Genomic DNA, 23189 nt, shown 5'->3' with positions numbered 1-23189 from the left:
CAGTGATGGAAACTAGATCAACGACTGCCAGGGTTCCAGGGAAAAGTGGAGTGGAAGTAAACACCGTTTACAATGACGTGAAGGACTATGGCCCTTAAGAAGGATTTTTGTTTTTTTATTTTAAACTTGAGACAGGGTCTTGCTAAACTGCTGCCTCTGAACTTGTTATTAGTCAGGCAGACCTTGAACTTGTGACCCTGCCTCAGCCTCTGCAGTTAGCTGGTACTAAGGCATGAATGTGGCTGTGACTGGCAACACTGTGATATCCTTGACTGTGATGTAGGCACACAAACCTACACCTGATAAAAACCCCATGTAACTAAATCCACCCCACATAAATTAGCTAGTTCATGTAAAAAGAGAAATCTGAGTAAAACCAAGAGACTAGACTGTGTGTGGTGATTTGAATGAGTCATACTCCCCAACCCTCATAGTCTAAGGCTTTTGAATATTTAGTCCCCAGTTTGCTGTACTGTTTGGGTAGGATTAGGGTGTGCGGTCTTGCTGGAGGAAGCATGTCACTAGGGGCGGGCTGTAAGGTTTCTGAAGTCATGTGCCATTCCCATTTTGTTCTCTCTGCTTACTGCTTGCAACCTGAGATGCCAGCTCTCATCTGTCCCTTCCACCATGACTGCCTACTGCCATACACGATGGTGGTGATGGTCTCATCCCTGGGCATGATGTTTTACCACGGCAACAGAAAAGTAACTAATATGCTGTATCAATGCTAATATCCTTATATAGCAGAAGTGACAATCACGTGATAATGTTCTCCATCTTTGTAGATGGGGATGGGGGAGGAGGACAAGCTGTGAGTCACACATAAGGGCAGCTCTATTCCTGTAAGTGCATATACACACAATCATACAAATGAACAGTCAAAGAGCTTTTTAGCTCTCTTTAAAAGCAATATCAAATAAATCTGTCTATATTTAAGTTTTTGGGGATTTTTGTGTTATTTTTAAATATCAAATATTTCCTGGAAACTTGGGGTGTTTTGGTGTTCTCGTTATTGGCAATAAAATTTAAGTAATAATCATAGCTAAGGTTGTATCAGATTTCAAGACCATTTGCAATAACTGTGCAGGATCTTAAATAGAAGAGCATTCCTCCCTTTCTGACTTACTACTCTCTTAAGCATCCCATTCTTCAAATGTTCAACTTGTAACATTTAAAACTGACTTTAATTCAGGTAATTCCTCAGAGATTTCTCTGTCTTGTTATTTGTGTTAATTATTCATTTGATTGAGTAGTATTCTGTGGTGTGCATGTATGCACCACAGTTTAACCATTTGCTTGTTGATGGACAGCTGGGCTTTTTCCAGTTGGGGCTATTATGAATACATCTGCTGTGAGAGTTGATGTGAAGAAAATTGAATTTCTCTGGGACAGATGTCTAACAGTACCCAAATTTAAGTTAAGAAATTTTTACTTCTGGGAGAATTTACATTAAAATAGTACAGAATTAATGGCAATTTAAATCAAAACAGTAATTTAGCAGCATTTCACTTCCCTAGATTTTAAGAGAACCAATGAGCACTGCTGCTCTTCCAGAGAAGCTGAGTTAGAGTCCTAGCACCCACGTGGTGGTTTATAACTAACTCCAGGCACAAGGGATTTGATATCCTCTTCTGGCCTCCATGGGCACTGCATACATGTGGTATACAGACTTTACATGTAGGCAAAACACCCATACATATAAAAATAATACTTATTAAAAAAACTTTTTTAAAGGATGGCTAATTCATTGCAGTCCCAGGGGTGGGGGAAAGAATCTACATTTTATTTTCAACTTTAAAGTATATGATTTAAAGTCAAGTTTTTATATAAAAATAGTCATTTCAGCTGGGTGATGGTATCGCACGCCTTTAATCCCAGCACTTGGGAGGCAGAGGCAGGCGGATCTCTGTGAGTTGGAGGCCAGCCTGGTCTACAGAGTGAGATCCAGGACAGGCTACAAAGCTACATGGAGAAATCTTGTCTTGAAAAAGAAAAAAGAAAAATTTCAGTGAAAAGGAAAAAGACATTTTATTCCAAGCCTCTTCCATATCGTACCTTCTACTGAAGGAATGAAGAGGCTAGAAGAGGAGCAAAACGGGAGATGAGAGGAAGTCAAAGGCTAATGCTAAGATAAGCTGGTTTCTATGTTTGTCTGTTTTAAAGTGGCAGCAACTGGAGACACGGCTCAATAATCAAGAGCACTGGCTGCTCTTGCAGAGGACCCACATTTGATTCCCCACGTCCACCTACATGACACTCAAACTGTGCATACAAGTTTCATGTTAGTGGGTAAAGTTTTCTATACAATACCAATATAACACCTGTAACATTACCAGCTCTAGAGAGCCAACACAAACAATAATGTAAAAATAAAGGGACTCTAACTAGCTTTCTGTCCTTTGTAGTTAAGACTACTGACATCAACACCAACTTACTGTACAGCCAAATTAATGAGGGATAATTCTTTACTACATTTATATAACCACCATAAATTTGTTTTTAAGAATATAATTTATTGAATTAGGTGTTCCTATTTTGTTTCTCTTGGTGTTAATCTCTCTACTGTAAGGTGTATTCGATTTTAATAGATAATGTGGCAAGTGAGTAAATCATCCATGTATATTTTCTTATTTTACTTTTATAACTACCTCTGTAATCTGCTCTGATTCTGTTTAATGTGTTATGTGTGGTGACAAGATAATACAGAGCTATTTATCAACCAGAAGTTGTGGGCCCTTAGATTTACTGTCTCAGTTTATGCTGGCCACAGTTTCTGACACTTCATTAATAACTCGTGTCCTGGGGTTCTGTGAAAAATACTCTGAAAACCACATTCTTCCTCCACATGATATATACAACAGAAATCATTTCTCAGTGTTTGAAGTGTTTTATGGGAGCATTAGATATAATGATTCTTAAAAGGATAAGGTCAAATGTTTTGTCCAACTCAAAACCTAATTTGAGGAGAGACATTTTCCCTCTTGCACCAGTGAAACTATCGTGCAAGTGGCCCCTGTGCTCCAGAGTGATGCAATCACATCCGAGCTGTTTAAATAGGATACGCTCTCTCGCGCAAATTATTTGAAACCACTGCTCATTAATCCTATTTTCTAGACACACAGTGGAACTTATCACAGATCCCGGAGTTTGGTTCTGCCATTACCCCTGGAAACTCAGCTGGCTGTGGCCTAGTTTAAAGAGTTACCTTCTTTTTACATACACACATACATACTACCGACTTATTTTTGAGGAAGGGTCTTTTTTTTTTTTTTTTTTTTTTTTTTTTTAGTTTTTCGAGACAGGGTTTCTCTGTGTAGCTTTGCGCCTTTCCTGGGACTCACTTGGTAGTCCAGGCTGGCCTCGAACTCACAGAGATCCGCCTGCCTCTGCCTCCCGAGTGCTGGGATTAAAGGTGAGCGCCACCACCGCCCGGCTTTGAGGAAGGGTCTTATGCAGCCCTGGCTAACTCTGAACGTACTATGTGGTTGAGGATGATTTTGAACTTGATTGTCCTGCTTCCGCTTCCCAAGTGCTAAAATTGTAAGCATGCACCAACATCCTCAGTTTATATGGTGCTGGGGAGCAGACCCTGGACCTCACACTTGCTAGGCACGTAATTTACCCACTGAACTACACCCATGAGCCCTTAAATAGTATCGCTAATGTATGCTTTTGTTATAACAGAAACTCTTTCGTATCGGGAAGCATAATTCAAATCTGATACTAGATTCTATCTGAGACTTACACAACTAATGAATTCATAAAGTATTAAGTAACTAAGTTTTTAATGCTTTACATTACACAGTAATCCTTGGTAGACAGTTGTGTGTTCACTGATTTACCCAGATGGGAAATACTTAACTTTTTCCATTTAAAACTAGGGAATATAGACTAGATGCAATCTGAAAATTTACTCAACAAGTTTTTAAAAACTAGTTTGATTCAGAAAATAAAACTGTGAAACTATAATTTAATAAACTCTTAGAAGGTCTTATTAATAAAATCAAACCTGAAGCCAGGTATTGGGATGAATGCTGGAAGATCAGAGAAACAGAACAAGCCACAGCTTCCTCATCTCACCAGTTCCTCAGCTGATCCTGTTTCCTCAGACTGGAAGCCTCCAAGTCCTCATCCAAATGAATCTCAGCCAAACTGCTGCTCAAAAGCCTAAAAGCTTAGCCAGACTAGTTCCTGGTTTTCACACCTTATATACCTTTCTGCTTTCTGCCATCACTTCCTGGGATTAAAGGCGTGAGTCACCATGCCTGGCTGTTTCCAGTGTGGCCTTGAACTCACAGAGTTTGAATGGATCTCTGTCTCCCAAGTGATAGGATTAAAGGCGTGTGTGCCATCATTTTCTGGCCGCTATGTCTATCTAGTGGCTGTTCTGTTCTCTGACCCCAGATAAGTTTATTAGGATGCACACAATGTATCACAATATATAGGGGGACACAATATATCACCACAAACTCACATCCTAGCTTTTCCTGGATCTATAATCAAATAATATAAAAATGGAGGGTTTTTATAAGCTCTACTTATATAATGTATGGGATACTAATGGTATGTTAAATTTTACTATTCATGGATTGTGTATCTTTTTAGTAGTCTTATATGTCTTTTTTGTGCTATGTGTAGGGTATGTACACACAAATATGCTGGAGGCACATGTACATGAGGCCAGAGGCTGACAATGGCTGTCTTCCTTCAATCTTTCTCCACTTAATTTGTCTAGGCTAGCTGGTCAACGAGCTTCAGGAACCCACCTGTCTCTGCCTGGCCCCCAGCACTGGGGCTACAGGTATGTCCACCAAGTCCAGCTTTTTGACATGGATTCTGGGGATCCAGACTCAGGTCCCCTATGTTCGCAAAGTAGTCATTTTACCAAGTGAGCTACCTCCCTTTTTGTGGCTCTTACTATAAATTTATATAAAGGGCATTTAACTAACTTAAAGGGCAAATATCTGGTTTTTCTTAGTTCTGACAACCGCACAACATGCAGGCTGCAGTTACATAATAATCTAATACATATGCAAAATTATTTTTATTTTAATGTGGAGAAAATGGCATTTGTCATTCAGAACTTAAGGCAATGAATTATAGAATTCCTGTATAGCAATTCTTGAGACCTGAAGATGTTCACATATGAACACAAACACACTTATCTGTGGTATAAATACCTTTCAAAAGCATCATTTATTTATGACAACAAATAACCCTAACACTGAGCATTCTGTTATCCCCAAATAAAAACTGTTCATGGGTGAGGACATTCAAATTTGCTTATAATTTAATCCTGTTCCCCACCATCTCACTGGCAGCTGTCTTCACAAAATGCAGGTAATAATTTAACAGAGACAATATAAAAACAAGTCAGGATTTCTGAATTTCAATACTTAGTATGCTATATACCCAAAATGTTTTGTTCTTGAATAAGCTATTTAGAGTGTTAAGACTATTTTTGAGACTACAAGAAAATTCTTATCTTATCCCTAGAGAAAAACAAACTAACAAAAGCCAAATGATATGTTCTCACCCACAGTCTGGAGCTGGACACCACCTACAGTCAGGATCTGCAACAAGCCATCGTCGAAGCATAAACTCTTCGTATTTTTCCATTAAGACATCATCACTTAATATCAAGCGAATGTCATGGGGATTAAACCGTTCAGTACATTCTGGACAACTGATATTAACTCTACTTTCAGAGATTTCTATCCTTAGGTACTGTCGTAAGCAATCCACGCAAGATCTGTGGTGACATGTCATTATATCGGGAAATCTGTCTTTAGAATGCCGCAATAGGCACAAAGGACACTCTATGAAGTCTCCAATTTGTTTGCTGATGGAAGTCAATCCATTGTCAGAAGAGGTATTTGTAGAGAAAATGGAGTTCTTATCCGTACACATTTCAGAATGTATACTTTCAATACTTGCAATTCCATCCACCCCGCCATTGAGCTCCCTTGATTTACGCCTGTTGTCCTTTTTCCTCCGAAAGAGCGAGCCTATTGAAATTCTTCTCTTTTTGGGTGCCTTTTTGACAGAAGGCAAGCTCACAGATGAGGCAGAAGACTGAAGATCTCTATCTGAACCCATTTGCCGATGTAAACTCATGTCTAAAATGCTCATTAGAATTGAGTTGGGGGTCAGTGTTCATACGCAGCCCTTCATTATACTTAAAAATAAAATTTATTTTTTGTTCTTGTATTCAGATTAAGTCATGGTGCAAAAAAATCCTATTGGCTCCTTCAGAGACTCTTGAAAAGGTTCAATTAGAGAAGACTGTTGTCACAGATGTCCTAAAAAACAAAAAACAAACAATTTAACTGTATTTTTATATGTATATGTTTTTATAATCTTACAGGTTCTCTGTGAAATTTTTAACAAGTATGTTCTATAACCATTAGCATAAAAATTAAAGTCATTAGTCTACGGGAAAATGTACAATGAATACTGAAATAGCAAACATATTTCTTAGTCCTAATATAAGGTTTCCTACATTTGAACTGAAACAATTGTTACAAAAGTCTTAGACAAATCTTGATGGTATCACTGATTTAAAAGATTCCTCACTGCCTTTAATTTGTTTTTAATTAGGACTAAAATGCACATGAAAACAAATTTAGGAATGGCTTATATGATAATCTTAAAAAAAAAACATTCTAGGTAGAGGGTCTCTTACATTCCAGAAACAATCACTTCCTATAATTTCACAATTATGGTAATGTGCATATTATTAGGGTGGTGACAGACCAACTCAACAGAATAAAGACAGTCCTTTAAAAATCTCATATATTAGCTGAGTGGTGGTGGTGCACACCTTTAATCTCAGCACTCAGGAGGCGGAGGCGGAGGCGGAGGCGGAGGCAGGCAGAGCTCTGTGAGGCCAGCCTAGTCTACAGAGCAAGTTCCAGGACAGTCAGGGCTACACAGGGCAACCTTGTCTCAAAAAACTGAAGAAAAAAAAAAAAAAAACATAAAAAAGAAAACCTCACCTATTATATTTGATTTTTAACAAAGGTCACTTTGCTGAGCACTAAAAATAGTCTTTTAAAAATTGTTTGAGAGGGGATCAGGAATTTGACCTATGGCTCACCCCATAAAAGCACTTGCCACATAAGCCTGATGACCTGGGGTCTATTCCTGGAACATACCTAGTGGAAGGTGGGAACTGCCTCCTGAAAGTTGTCCTCTGAATTTCATGTATACACCATGTCATATGAACATAGAAACACACAAACAATAATAAAATTATTTTAAAAAATCAATTACAGCAAATTCACAAATTTAAATGTGAAGAAGTTTTTAGGAGACAGAGAATAATATTTCAACAAAAACATTTCTTACACAGAACATTACAAGTGCTAATCATAAAATAAAAGATGGTAAATGACGAAAGAAAGTCCAAGAAACAAGTATTAATGGCGTGGGAGAAGCCAGGCACCACAAACAGCTAATAAAAGAACAGTGTCCAGAAGAGGTAAAGGGCATGTACATGTACATAGACACAGACAACCTGAAAGAGAAATGGACAGGGGTATAACAAGCACTTTACAAAAGCATGTTTAAGTGCACAACATTATTAATCTTCACCACAGCTATACAGACAGGCCACTATATACCTAGTAGATGGCTAAAACGAGGAGATTGGTATTTCTAGATGTTGACAGGGATGTGGAGGAGTGAGGACTCTCTCATATTAGTGGTGAGAAAATAAAATGGCACAACTACTTTGGAAACTGTTTAACAACATCTACCAAACGAGAGCATATGGTTACCCAGCATTTTTACTCCTAAACAAGACCATACACAATACACTGGAAAACATGTTTAGTAAAGAATAAGCTTTCTTATTACACAAGTAGACTTTATACACTAGCACCAGTGAGGAAACAATGTAAAGTCTGAGAGCCACACAGACTCAGCAAGTGGTTTTGAGTATCATAAAAATTAGTCAGACAGGAAACATTCAACAACAATCACAACTAAAGACATAAAAATCCAAACATTAGACACTATTGTGGTAGATACCAAGAAAAGCTGTCAAAGGTTGATTGATATTAGTTTAGTGAAAGAATCACCTCATGTCTTGCTAGAAGAATCTTAAGCACAAGTGTGTGTGTGTGTGTGTGTGTGTGTGTGTGTGTGTGTGTGTGTGTGTATTTAGTATTATTTTAAATCTTTTGTTGTTGTTTGTTTGTTTGTTTTTTGGAGACAGGGTTTCTCTGTGTAGTTTTGGAGCCTGTCCTGGATCTCGCCCTGTAGACCAGGCTGGCCTTTAACTCACAGAGATCTGCCTGGCTCTGCCTCCCGAGTGCTGAGATTAAAGGCGTGCGCCACCACCACCACCACATGGTTAAATCAGAAAATTCTTAAGCCCAGGTACCCTACTTATAAAGTTTGTCCTTCAAGTGAAATAATAATATATATTGCAAATAAATCTATCTATTGCTGTATAGTTGGTAAAAGAGTGGGGGGGGGGGCAAAACAATAAAATCTTCATGTAAAACTGGAAAATAACATTTAAGCCTGGCGGCAGTGCACACCTTTAATCCCAGCACTTGGGAGCAGAGGCAGGTGGATCTCTATGTTCGAGGCCAGCCTGGTCTACAGAGTGAGTTCCAGGAGAGCCAGAGCTACACAGAGAAACCCTGTCTTGAAAAACCAATAAATAAGTAAATAAATAATGTTTGAGTATTCAATTGGGCACTTAAATGAACAAATTATAATCCAAATGTAAGCTATGGAAAGATTCATACAGAGTGCTGAGAAATGACAATCGCAAAATAGTATCTATGGTATGAGACCACTTGTAGAATAGGGACACAACTTTTGGTATTCTTTTGATATTTAAAATGTTCCTCAGTGATTTGGCTGCACACTCTACCTAACAACCACTAATACTAAAGACATTTTTGCTGTGCAATAATCCTGTACACTGTGAAAATGTGCTGCTCTCATTGTTAATGAAAAGCTACTGGCCAGGAGCCAGGCAGAAAGTATAGGCAGGACACCCAAACTAAGGCTGCTGGGATGAAGAAAGGCAGAGTCAGGGAGACACCAGCAGATGCAGAGGAAGCAGAACTGTAGAAAATGAGTTAACACACTATGAGCCATGTGGCAGAGGGTAGATAAGAATTATGGGTTAATTTAAATGTAAGAGCTGGTTAACAAGCCTGAGCTATTGGCAAACATTTACAATTAATATAAACCTGTGTGTTTATTTGGGAGCTGCTGGCAGGACGGAAACTTCTGCCAACATACTTTGATAAACACACTCACTTAAAAACAAATTCCTATAGGTTGCCTTCTGTCCTCGCAAGGGAACCACATTCTCTGTTTCTCATTATGCTAGGGAGGCAGTAAGACTTTTTTTTTTTTTTTCTCGAGACAGGGTTTCTTTGTGTAGCTTTGCTCCTTTCCTGGAACTCACTTGGTAGACCAGGCTGGCCTCGAACTCACAGAGATCCGCCTGCCTCTGCCTCCCGAGTGCTGGGATTAAAGGCGTGCGCCACCACCGCCCGGCTCAACTATTTTTATTTAAAAAAAAAATTATTTAGTTTTGTGCGGGTTTTTTTTTTTTTTTGGTATGTTTGTTTTTTGAGACATGGTTTCTCTGTGTAGCCCCACCTGTCCTGGAACTTGAGTTCTGTAGATCTGTAGATCTATGTAGCTCCACCTGTCCTGGCCTCGATCTAACTCAGGAGTGCTAGGATTAAAGGTGTGTTCCATCACCATCTAACTAGTTTTTTTTTGAGAAAAGATCTCACCACATATTCCAAGCTGCCCTGGAACTCACTATGTAGACCAGGCTGGCCTCAAACACACATATATCCACCTACTCCTGCCTCCCAAGTGCTGGGATTAAAAGTGCATGCTACCATATGTTCCTTTTTTTTTTTTAAAGTAGGTTATGTTTGTGTAACTGTGTGTAGGGGTATATGCATGTGTGAAGGGGGTGGCCATGGCCAGAAAAGGGCATCAGATTCCCTGGTGCCTAAGTTACAGGTAGCTATATGCTTCTTGACATGGGTGCTGGGAACTTAAGTCTTCTAGAAGAGCAGTAAGTACTCTTTTTTTTTTTTTTTGGGTTTTTCGAGACAGGGTTTCTTTGTGTAGCTTTGCGCCTTTCCTGGAACTCACTTGGTAGCCCAGGATGGCCTCGAACTCACAGAGATCCGCCTGCCTCTGCCTCCCGAGTGCTGGGATTAAAGGAGGCGTGCGCCACCACCGCCCGGCGAGCAGTCACCGCCCGGCGAGCAGTAAGTACTCTTAATTGCTGAGATACCTCTTCTCTCTAGTCCCAATACTTCTTTTAAAAGTCCACACAATTTAATGACCACCCTTTGGAGAAATGGTCCAAGGGAATTATCCATAAACATGTGACTAAAGAGAATTGGGAATGCCTCAGTAAACAAGAACTTTGGTGAAATCTCACAGTAGAAATCTTGCCCTCCATGTTCTAAACACTGAGATTATTACTATTAATAAGATACACATACTTCCTATCTGGACTTTAGTAATCTAAAGAAACATTATCCATATACCAGCTGTAATTATAAGCCATTATTCATAAAATTTACCTGTTAGTTTGTCTTAAAATATCTCAATTTTCACAAAACATAGAGGAGTATCATTGAGAAATTATAGCAAATGACAGCCTAATACAGAATTCACCTTTATAAAAACAAACAAACAAAACAAAAAAAGGAACCATCTTGCAAGCCATATGAACAAGATTAAGAAGAAATCTATGTAACGGCAAATTCAGAAGATATAGTCAATGTTTCATCTTACCACCCTGGAAGTAGGGACACAAGCAGCTCACTTTTCTCTCCTGAATGATTTGCAATTCACAAATGTTAGCTAAAAACATTTTTCATTATTCTCATTTTATAGATGGAGAAACAGAAATTCAGAAACTATCAGACTGTGGCTTCATTATCAGACCTCCTAGACATGCATATGTGTGTGTATATAGACATATACACACATATAAAAACATATCTATATCTATATCCATCCAATTACTTCAAACATAGTCTACAAAGACTAATAAGGTCCACTGGATTTATACAGAATATACTACATAAGATCTTAGGTATTGCCAAGCGTGGTAGCACACACCAAGCCTTTAATCCTAGTACTCAGGTGAATCTTCATGAGTCTAGTCTACATAGTAAGTTCCAGGACAGCCAGAGATACACAATGAGACCTTGTCTCAAAAACAACAAAACCAAACCAAAAATGATCCAAAGTATGGGGCTAGGGAGATGGTCATTGGGTAAGAGCACTTGCTACAAAAGCATGTGGACCTGAATCTAAAGCTATATATAGAAAGCCAGGTGTAGCCACTTGTGCCTATAATCCCAAAACTGGAGCAGGGAGAGGTAGAGAGAGGATTGCTGGGACTTGCTGGCTGCCAGTCCAAATAAAGAAACAGGTTCAGTTACAGATTCTGTCTTCTTCAAGGGAGTAAGACAGAGTGAAATAAAGGTACTTGAATGTCCTCCCCCAACCTCTCCACGGGCACATGTCGGAGCCTACTAGGTTTCCTAGTGGCAGGACCCAGCAGGATTGCATGGGAGGTTGATTGGACCATGGGCCTGGGTACCAGGTGTTTGTAAGGGTCTAACTAGCAATGGGGAGGTCTTTTGCTCCACCCCTTGGCATTGTTATAAACAGACCTTTGGAATAAAGTTCTGGGCTGGTGGATAAGGATCCAGGCCCACCCGAGTCTATCCTGTGTTTCTCTCTGTTTCTAACTAAGTCTCTTATCCCTCATTCCTCAGGAGTTCCCGAGGTATATAAGTGTGGGGGCGGGTCCGCTACATGCACACAAGTATATACACCTATGTATACACACACACACCCCTCATTAGGTCACAGATACTGCCCTTGTAGAGGGTCAGCCATGCCTTACCTATATGGTACCTTCCCTAAAGGACAAAATTCCTAACATGCAGCAGCCCCAAAGTAGGGTGGACAACAGACTTCGATTCTTAAACTACAGCCTTCTATCCTACCTAGTACCTTCTCTAAAGACTTAGAGGCTTCTCCCTCTAAGTTCAGAGGCTCCTGCCCCCAAGTGTATTAGAGTAAGGAAGTTTCTTTGTTCTGCAGGTTGCTGTTGGATATGCTAACCCTGCTTCCTTCACTGTAAGTGGCCAGCATGGCTAAGCTATCCTATCCTCCTCAGCACACTCCTGTCTATGGAACTTGAAATCTTTATGATTTAAATCTCTCTCAATCTCTCCCAACCCAGGTGCTTGCACTGTACAACAAATACTTAACCATTTTAGAATAAGAACAAATGATAGAGAGCACAGAAAGATTCCCAACTGATAACATGAAGAAAAGCAGTGATGGGAAGAAGAATTTCAGTTGGTATGTAAGAGAGCAGGACCTAAATCAGCACAGTGAGTACAGAAGAGCACCTTACTAATGTGTGTGAGCACCAACTAAGCCACTGAGGGCCTGGACAGAGAGAGAAAGAGAAAAGGGGAGTCTGCCCTCTGCCTGATATCTACCTTTCTCTCACTCTTGGGACTGAGAGCTCCTGGTTCCCAGACCTTTTGAACTCAGACCAGAACTTCTAACACTGGCTCCTTTAGTTCCCAAACATTCGCATTTGGACTGGAATTATATCAGTTTTCCTCGGCCTCTAGCTTGCAGACAGCAGATCATAGTATGTTTCTGTCTTCATAACATAACAAAACAAAACAAAAATCTGTGTATCTGTGATATTTGTTTCTCTGGAAAACCCTAATGAATGCAACCTCCATGATTTAATGCCTATCTATTTAATGAGATCCTTTCCCCAAGAATGAAAGTATGGATCAGTAATTAAAAATACTAAAAGAATTGGCTCCTGAAATAGAGTGAAATGTAAGTAGACTCCATAGTCACTTCAGTGTCATAAGGAACTCTAGTCACCTGCTAATGAAACAGTGAGAAATGTTGCTTCTTTTCACATTCAGCACAATTCCAACTGCATATATTTTCACTGCTAGAGAATTAGTTTTTCAGTGGCAAAGAAACCCCAGTGCCTCCTTCAACCAAGGAGAAGCAGGTCACATTACTTTTCTAATTTCTATTCTAGTGTTTATACTCCCTCCCCTTGATTCTTTTATCCATCTCTCGAGGAATATGTGGAACTGAGAAATGAAATGGAGCCCAGAGAGGTGGTGAACTGAACTGAGACTGAGGTAGATGGTTCACAATGAGTTCAAGGACAGCCAGAGTTACATTTCCTATTTTTGAGAGAGAGAGAGAGAGAGAGAGAGAGAGAGAGAGAGAGAGAGAGAGAGAGAGAGAAGAGGAGAAGAGGAAAGGAGGAGAGAAGAGGAGAGGAGGAGGAGAGGAGGAGGAGGGGAGGAGGAGGAGGAGAAGGGGAGGAGGAATGAAATGAAATGGCCCAAACAAAGGTGTCTGTACCACATATAAAAGCCATGTGTTCTATAGACCTAGTAAAAGTGACAAACAGTTTTTAAAGTTTAATCATGCGTGCGCGCGTGTGCGTTCTAAAAGAGGGTATCAGATCCCCCTGGACCTGGGAACTGAAATGGAGTCCTCTGGAAAAGAAAATGAGTGACTCAACCTCTGAGCCATTTCTCCAGTAAGGGATTAGTTTGTTTTGACACTACTTAAATGTATTTAATTTGACAATTATTTTCTTATACTTTGTAAAACTACAAAAGTTGAACAGTTCAACTGAAACACCTAATCAACAATTAAAATACTGATTTAAAGAAAAATGTGCTCTAGATTTAAAACCCTGAATTTACTGATGAAGCACCCTGCAGTCAGAAGGCTCAAGACACAGACTGAAGACAAGTTGTGCTGGTCACAGTTCCAGTCAAGGCAAAAGCTAGCGCTGGAGAGAAGCGCAGCAGAGCGCCACAGTGCAGTTCACCACTCTCCATGTACCTTGTTCCAGGGGATCTGGTGCTCTCCTCTGACCTCTGCAGATCAGGACAAAACACCCAGACACAGAAAACAGAAATAGATAATAAATCTTAAAAACAGCATTCTCAAAGAGGTAAGTGAAGGATGTGCACTTAGAAAGGCGGGGATAGGGTTAGAAAGAAAATTTAACCAACATAAAGCTTCTGTCATCCCTTAGGTGGACGCACAAAGGAAAGAATAAATACCCATTTTTTTTTTCCTCCTCTGAATCCAATATCCAACCAGGGCCTCAAATTTGGCTAAATTCAACTAAGAGTCAACAAGAGGACAACTGAGACAATTCTTAGAGGCTAATGCTCTGGATCACAAAGCAAGACAGAGGGGTGAATGAAGAGTGGATGTAGCGGTTGGAGCAGCGGGTTAGCATTCAGGAGTACTTGTTGCTCTCGCAGAGGACCTGAATCCTGTACCCAGCACCCACATGATGGCTCACAACGGTCTGTGTGACTCCAGTTCTGTCTTCTGACATCCAATGGTCCAAGGCACACATATCTGGTGTGGTACACACGTGGTGCAGAAGAACATTCATATACCTAAAATGAAAACAACTAAAACACTCAGGAGACAGAGGCAGGAGGATCTTTGTGAGTTTGAGGCCAGCCTGGTCTACAGGGGCTACATGGAGAAACCCTGTCTCAAAAAAACTATTTAAAAAAAACTGGGGGGAGGGGCAGGGTCTCTCTCTATTATGTAGCTCTGGCTTTCCTGGAACTCACTATGTAGACCAGGCTGGCCTTGAACTCTCAGAGACCTACCAGCCTCTGCCTCCTGGGTGCTGGGATTAAAGACAGGTGCCACCAGGCCTGGCCTACAGTTTTTAAAATGGGACCTGGAGGATGTGGTGGGAGTGGTGAACAAAAAATACCCAGCATCAGAAGAAACTTGGGAGTCAAGACCTCAGCCTCTTTAGTGACAACAATACTCTAGAACAGTGGTTCTCAACCTGTGCATTAAGACCCCTTTGGAGGTCAAGTGACCCTTTCACAGGACTCGTATATCAGATATCCTGCATATAGGATATTTACATACGATTCACAACAGTAGCAAAATTACAGTTATGAAGTAGCAACGAAGTAATTTTACAGTTGAGGGTCATCACAACAGTGGGAACTGTATTGAAAGGCCACAGCATTAGGAAGGTTGAGAACCACTGCTCTAGGAGTCTGTGATCTCCATTATAACTATGGATATCAATCACTCTAAACAGAAGTTAGGAGAATAATGTGAAATCAACTTTTGACAAAGTATCTAAGTAAACCTAACTTATTACTGAAGTAAAATGTAAGCTATGTCTCTCTGGTACCTCACACAATGTGTAGCTCATAGAAAATAGTATTTGCTACCAAAAATGCTTCAGGTTTGCTACTGCTGACGTGTCCTATTTAAACCCTAGTTTTCCTACACATAATTTTTTTTTTGTTTGGTTTGGTGGGGTTTTTGTTGTTGTTTGTTTTGTTTTTGAGACAAGGTTTCTCTGTGTAGTTCTGGGTGTCCTGGAACTCACTCTGTAGGCCAGATATCCGTCTGCCTCTCCCTCCAGAGTGCTGGGATTAAAGGCGTGTACCACCACTGCCTGGTCTATAGGTAAATTTTTAAATTGTGAAAACAATCTTTTTTACCCCACAAGTTGCTATGGGATATAATAAAATATGTTCAATATGTTAGGTATCTTGACACTATAGAATTTCAAGGATTACAGATTCAAAGTATTCTATCGATAAACATCTCCTAATCATGTCCTTAAGTAAATGACTTATAATTCATTAGAGGTACTCTGGAAATGAGGAAGGCTAGGTGAGAAATGTCTGCAGACTAGGGCTGGGGAGACAGCTGTTAGTTCTCTCCCCAAAGTCAAACTTTAAAAAAGCATAGTATGCTAGTGAGTTCATCTCCCCCGCACCCCAAAATATATGCCCACACACAAAGTCTGCAGACTAAAATAATAATACTTCAAGAGAAAATCCTGACGGTGACCTTCCCTTATTTATATAAAGACCTGGTTTTATATAAGAAACATGGTGCCATGTCGATATCTTTTTAAAAATTTGTATTTGATTATACAGCTATTTTCCAATGAAAAATTTTTACAATTCACATCTTTGTCTTTATGACCTTTGTTTTTTCCACTTAGAAAAGGCTTACACATTTCAACACTATACTTTAAATTAATGGACTGGTGATAGCTTCAGGTACTTGCCACTAAGACTGACCACCTCAGCCCAATCCCTGCAACCTACATAATAGAAGGAGAGACCCTCCACTTATAGCCAAATGTAATTTAATGAACTTTGGGGTGAGGGGAGGACCTCACTGTGTAACTCTGGCTAGCCTGGAACTTGCTATGTAGACCAAGCTGGCTTCAAACTCACAGAACTGCTTGTTTCTGCCTCTTAAGCACTGAAAAATATAATTTAAAATTAAATAAAACTCTATATTGTCTTCTGCTACTTCTAAAGTTTATTTTTCCCTAAATTTTTGATTCATTCAATATTTTAATATAAGCAAAAGATCAAACTTTTACTTCTAAATAGCTGCCCAATTATTTTAACACTAATTATTGAATAATGACTTTCTCTCCATCCAACCCATTAAATGGATCAAGTCACATCTTGGTGCATGAACCCCTACTATCTTTTAAATGACGTGGACTTCTAAAATAAGCACCTGAAGGAGACTACTAAGATGCTGTGTTCCTGGTGTTTATTTCCCTCAATGCTCATCAACATCTTTTATTATAGCAACAGTTTTTTGAGTAGCGAAAACTACTAACTTCAATTTATTTCATTAATAAACAACTTTAAAATGCATTTACATGTATCCCTACTTTATCTGGTCACTTTTTGTTCATTTTTACATTTAAACACTGTTCCCTTTTAATTGAAAACATTCAATCTTTACCTTATCCAAATGTGATTTTTAGTTTGATGTTCTAAAATATAGAAATTAAGATTTTAGTTGTCACATTTATGAACTCCTTTATAAATTATTGTACTAGTTTCTAGGCTTACAACCCCTTTCAGAGGGGCCAATGAGATGGCTCAACAAGTGCTTGCCACGAGGTCTGATGACCTGAGTTCAATTCTGCAAGCTGAAACGTTCCCTGACCTTCACATGCATGCCCAGACACACATGCCCCAGCCCTTCAAAAATGTAGTTAAAAATAATTCTTTCAAAGACAGAGCCAATTTGTGGTGGTTTGAAAGAAAATGCCCCCCATAGGCTCACTGGGTGTGGCACTATTAGGAGGTGTGGCCTTGCTGGAGTAGGTGTGGCCTTGTGGGAGGAGGTGTGTCACTAGAAGGTGAAGAGCTTTGAGGGCTCAAAGTTCAAGCCATGGCTCTGTCTCTTCCTGCTGCCTCAAATCAAGATGTGGAACTCTCAGCTCCTTCTCTAGCACTGTGTCTGTCTGCATGCCGCCTTGCTTCCTGCCATGACGATAATGGACTAAATCTCTGAACTGTATGCCAGCCCCAATTCAACGTTTTTCTTTAGAAGAAAATGCTTTAAAAAACCATGCTGTTGTCATGGTCTCTTCACAGGAATAACTAAGACACTAACTATTTTTCAACGTGTTTGCCATTTCTGGGGCTCTTCATTTCTTCATGCGGCTCACGTCCGTCCCCAAATCTGGTATCATCTTCCTGTAGCCTTAGACCCTTCTTTAATACATCTTGGTGCGCAGCTCTCACAGAAGTAAGCTGTTTTCTTCAATTCCCCTTTAGGCAATGTGATTCTTTTTCTTTTTGTCTTAATTTATATGCTTGGTATTAAGCATTATAATGGTTTTCTTTCTGGTTGCTGTGATAAAACACCCAACCAAAACAGCAACTTAAGGTTTATTTTGGATTCATAGTTCAAGAATACAGTTCATCACAGCAAGAAGCAAGGTAGCTGGCCTCCACATGCACACACACTTACATGCGAATATAGGTCACATTGCATCTAGGTAGAAAAATGCCAGCGCTCAACTTGATTTTTCCTCATGATGCTGCCTATGTTCAGGGTAGGTCTTCTTTCTCCAATTAGACCTTTCTAAGAACACCCTTATACATATCCAGAGACATGTATCAACAATGACGCTAAATGGTGATTAGCCATCACAAGCAGTGTGGTTAAGATGTTTTCTTTGTATTAATTTTGTCTGAGACTCAATGAACTTCTTGGATTTTAAATTAATTCAAACATTTAAGGAATTACTTCTTTTCACATCTTTAACTCTAATATTTTCTCTCTCTCTCTCTCTCTCTCTCTCTCTCTCTCTCTCTCTCTCTCTCCTCTGCTTATGGAATTGTAATTGTACGTTTGACAACTTAAGTTTGTTCAGTGGCCAATATGCTCATTTTGTGTCTCTTTCCCCCAATTCATTAACTTGGCATCTTTTCTTATTTTACCTTCAATTTTATCAACCTTTTCTTTTACCATCTTCTATGTGCTGTCATTTCCATCCAGTGCATGTGTATGTGTGTATGCTATGTGTGTTCGTGCCCTCCAAGTCTCTAAAAAGATGTTGAATGCCCTGAAGCTGGAGTTACAGTCAGTTGTGAGTTGTTTGATATGAGTGCTGGGCACCAAACTCAGGTCCTTTGGAAGAACAACAAGCGCTTATTCTGACCTGAGCCATCTCTCTAGCCTGAAATGGCTTTTCTCATTAGTATAGTCAGCCACTTGGAAATCTGGAATACATTATCAAATACATACATTTCTTGAAAGTAAATACAGAGCTTTTAGTCTTCTTGCATCTACATAGCTAGACAAACCTAACTCTAGCGATCTAATATTAAAAATTGAAGTATGGAGACCTCAAAAGCAGCCTGGACTACATTGCAAACTCAACTTAATTCAAGAGGGAGAGTTGAATCAACTGTGCCAAATGTAACTAACTACCTGGCCAAATAAAGTGAGCACCATGAGCTGACAAGTGTATCGTGTCATGCAGTGTGGATATCCTTGGTGAGTTTGTCCAGAGTTAATCAGGGACATATCACAGAAAGGGGTACAGATTCAGTTAAAGAAAGAACACGGTTTAGTAAATGAAGAAGATATCTTTTCAGTGTTTGAAAGTAATGTGATCCCTCTGCACATGAAAATAGTTTGAGTTAGAAGAAAGGAGGAAGAAGAAAGGAAGAAGTAAGGAGGGAGAAGGAGAAAGGAGAAGAAAGAAGAAGGAAGGAGGAGAAGGAAGGAAAAAGGAAGAAGAAGGAGAAGATGATTTTCTATTTATTACCACAAGCCCAGGTTGCGGGGGGGGGGGGGGGGTGAAAGGGCGTGGGTTTATGTATATATGTATGTGTGTATATGTTTATGCCCTCATGCATATCCAAGCATCACTGGAATTATTTTTTTAATTTGGTAATAAATATAAGACATCAAATGGTAAAAAAAAAAAATATTCAATGGTGTATAGGACAGTAATAAAAAAAAAATTGAACAAATACTTTCACAACATTATTTCTAAATATGGAGGGAAGGGACAAATTATTAGCATCAATAAGTATTCATTTTTCAAAAATCCACTCCGGACTTGAAAAGTATCATTTTCCAACACCATATACACACCTTCTACCCAAGATACTTTCTATCATTCTCAGAAACAGAAACTATAAGTTCAGAATAAACTATTCCCACATGCCAAAGCCTTCCAAAAGAGGTATGTCTTGAACAGCTTCACACCCACCTGCCACATTGCCGTTCTTTACTGGAAAGTAGAGCAGAATGGTGCTCTGTAGTTTCAGTCAAACTCATTATAAATAATATACATTATCTGATCAATTAGAAAACAGTAAGCTGCTATAAAAGAAGGTAGTATTTGTTCAATTGGGAAAAAGAAAGATTAAAAACATTCTGGCCAGCTCAACAAACAATGTATTAAAAGGGAGACAGTAAACACTTAACTACTGACTCCTGAGAGGCATTAACTAAAGAACAATTTGAAAAGCAGCCATTGAGAAACAGAGAGGTCTCCTAAGATAGGAGAACGTTAACAGGTTCTAAAATCCTGGACCACTTCACAAAAACTATCTAGGTGGAAACATACCTTCTAGAACCGAAGGTGGGGGTAGAGGCAGGCCTAGAAATGTCATTTGGGAGTTGTTATAGGGGTGATGTGTAAAATCACGAGCATGGATGAAATCACCAAGGGCACACCTATAGACAGGTGGGCAATCAGTCCTCTGGCACTTCAACATTAGGGTACAGGACAGATGTGAAGGAGTCAGCACAGGAAAGAGAAAGGTGCGAGAGGAACCAGACTTGAAGGAGCAGAACTTGTTTATCCCTATCGGCAGTTTATCTACCCCTCCCCCAAAATATCAACTACACCTTAAAAATGAAGAGCAAAAAAAAAACAAGCTGGGAAAAAAAGAGGAAAAGGAGTAAAAGTTACAGAACAGATCATCTTATAGGATATAATCTATTTCTTAAGCCTGTTGAGGCTGGAGGGTATTAACACACTTCCCCTGACAATTCTAAGAAAGGATTAGAATGTAACTGTCTAGTACCTGATAATCATGCATGACCGAAAGGCAAGATAAGCACCAATCTTTAGTTTATTAAAGACTTTTGATTATATATTAGTTTCCTGTGGGTGCTGTCAAATATCCACAAACTAGTGGTGCTTAAACAACAGGGATTTACTTCTTCTGTTCTGAGATTATAAGCAGAGCTGTGTTCTTCTGCAGCTCTGGGGGAGAGTCTATTCTACGCCTCTTCCAGCTTCTGACTATGAGCAATTCTTGGGTTTGGGCTGTATTACTCCAATCTTGGTCCCCCCAGTCACACTGACTTCTCTTCTTCCATGTCTTCTATAATTTCCTGTCTTTCCCTTGTAAGGGCAGCTGTTACTGGATTTTGAGGCCACCTGGACCTCACTGTAACGGACTCTACACTGTGGAGAGAGTAGGGTTCAGAGGATGCAACAGGGCACTCTGTTTGCAGTCATCTCACTGGGGTTCCTTCTGTTCTACACCCAGCCTTGGGAAGACAAGGTACTACTAATGAAAGACCTCTTCTGCAGAGTCTTGTCTGAGTGGCCAGTGTTGCACGTGCCTAGTTAACTTATCGTAACCCAGTACCATAAGGGACAGCACACTCCCTCATCTGACAGGGAAGCTGAGCAACACCCAGGTCCCCTTTCCACACAACACAATAATCCTGCAATAGCAAGTGCCAATTCTGTAGTTGGCTTCAAAAGACAGGTTAAAAAAAACTATCAAGATGGCAATAAAAAAAGATGAAGATTTCTGCAGGAAGGAATATGCCACACAAAATACTCAGAGCTACACTCTCCTGTGCAAATGAAAGAGTGAAAACTCACCTATTAATTATGTTGAAATGATATTTTGGGTGTATTGGGCTAAATAAAATTCATTACAAAAATAAGTTTCACTTTATTTCTTCTACTTTCTTAATGACACTGGCACGTCTTAAATTATAGTTGTGGCTCACACAGTGTCTCTACTGAAAGAGCGGTTTGGGGCTGGGAACGCAGCTCAGCTGGTAAAGTGCTTGCCTGGCATGCACACGGCCCAGAGCTCCACCCCAGCCCAACACAACCAGAGCTGATAACACTTAAGGGAAGGCGACGACGAAGACGAAGACGACGACGACGACGACGACGACTGCGGGTCAGGAATTCAAGCCAGCCTGGGACATGCACAATGAGAGGGAAGAGAACAGAGAGAGGGGAATACACGAGAGTGTGATCTCACACTGTATTTATTCACTTAGCAAATACTGATTCAATACTAAAATCATTTCACTACATGCTGTACTAAGCACTAAGACCTTCAGCATGATCAAAGAAAACAATTCTGCCACCACAGAGCTTACATCACCTACTACACATTTTTATGTGATCATGAATAAAAATAATAATTGTAACCTCTTGAGATACAAATGACAAGGCTTGATTTAGAAATTATCAAATATAAATCTGTAATTCCAGACTAATGACGACTTGTCTGGTGACAAGGTAGTTTTTAGTATTATATTATACTCATCCAGAAACTTTGTTTTTGTTTGTTTTTGTTTTAGAGACAGGATCTCACTATGTAGCTCTGGCTGGCCTACATAGGCTGGTCTAGAACTCAGAGATTTACCTACTTCTGCCTCCTGCTACTGTTATCAGGATCCTAATAGCTTCTCCTTCTTCTCTAACTAGTTTGTTCCTTATGATACAATGTGAGAAGTTCAAGTGGCAACATGCTAGGTATTCACAGTACAAGGGCTTTTTTCACTCTTAGGGGTCTCTAGAATGGAGTAGAATAAAAATGTTAGGGTACATACTTTTAAGGAGACAACTCCAGCTTTGGATGAACAGTTCTGAAGTTTCTTTTGGGCTTAAATAAACAAAGGTAGTTTCTGACCAAAACTGTGCTTCAAAATTCAATGTACAAACTTATCTTTTTTTTTTTTTTTTTTTTGGTTTTTCGAGACAGGGTTTCTCTGTGTAGCTTTGCGCCTTTCCTGGAACTCACTTGGTAGTCCAGGCTGGCCTCGAACTCACAATGATCCACCTCTGGCTCTGCCTCCCGAGTGCTGGGATTAAAGGCGTGCACCACCACCGCCCGGCACAAACTTATCTTTTTTTTTTTTTTTTTGGTTTTTCGAGACAGGGTTTCTCTGTGTAGCTTTGCGCCTTTCCTGGAGCTCACTTGGTAGCCCAGGCTGGCCTCGAACTCACAGAGATCCGCCTGGCTCTGCCTCCCGAGTGCTGGGATTAAAGGCGTGCGCCACCACCGCCCGGCACAAACTTATCTTTTAAGCTAAAAGAGTTAATTAGTTCTCGCCTACTGAGACCTTCACATAGCAAAACCTTTCCAAACAGGGCTTCTAAAATAAATCAACAGGGCTGGAGTGATGGCTCAGCAGATATCTGGGTTTGATTCCCAGGACCCACATGGCAGTTCACAACCATCTGCAACCTCTTCTAGCCTCTCAAGAGTACCAAGTATGTACGTGCTATATAGAAATATATGTAGCCAAAACATATATACTCATAAAATAAAAATTTTAAAAATTAGAAAAAGAACCAAATCAACAATTAGTAATTTTCTAGTAAATGAATTTTAAAGTGCTAGCTGGGAACAGTAGTGGGCATGTAACCCTAGCACTTGGGAGGTGGGAGGATTAAGAATTCTAGGTCATCCCCAACTGCACAGTCAATTCCTTTGAGACTAGCCTGGGCTATATAAGCCCTTGTCTCAAAAATCCAGGAAACA

General features: G+C 39.8%; 1 protein-coding gene across 3 annotated transcripts in view; it reads right to left on the bottom strand.

Moving 5' to 3' along the window:
* Nucleotides 1-23189, bottom strand: part of Rnf19a (ring finger protein 19A, RBR E3 ubiquitin protein ligase) — a 44746-nt gene that overhangs the window by 17449 nt on the left and 4108 nt on the right. For 2 of the 3 annotated variants that reach the window (XM_076555914.1, XM_076555915.1), the window contains exons 2-3: nucleotides 7158-7195; nucleotides 5537-6302 (exon numbers count right to left, since the gene is read on the bottom strand). In XM_076555914.1, coding sequence (XP_076412029.1) covers nucleotides 5537-6132 — 596 coding nt within the window. In that variant the 5' untranslated portion in view covers nucleotides 6133-6302; nucleotides 7158-7195. The remainder of the gene's footprint in view (nucleotides 1-5536; nucleotides 6303-7157; nucleotides 7196-23189) is intronic. The other variant, XM_076555913.1, reaches the window with a different exon arrangement.

Source organism: Peromyscus maniculatus, chromosome 20 (assembly GCF_049852395.1).
Source record: "Peromyscus maniculatus bairdii isolate BWxNUB_F1_BW_parent chromosome 20, HU_Pman_BW_mat_3.1, whole genome shotgun sequence".
Classification (NCBI taxonomy): Eukaryota; Metazoa; Chordata; class Mammalia; order Rodentia; family Cricetidae; genus Peromyscus; species Peromyscus maniculatus.
The sequence above is the reverse complement of the archived record's forward strand: the minus strand, read 5'-3'. Positions and strand labels throughout refer to the sequence as shown.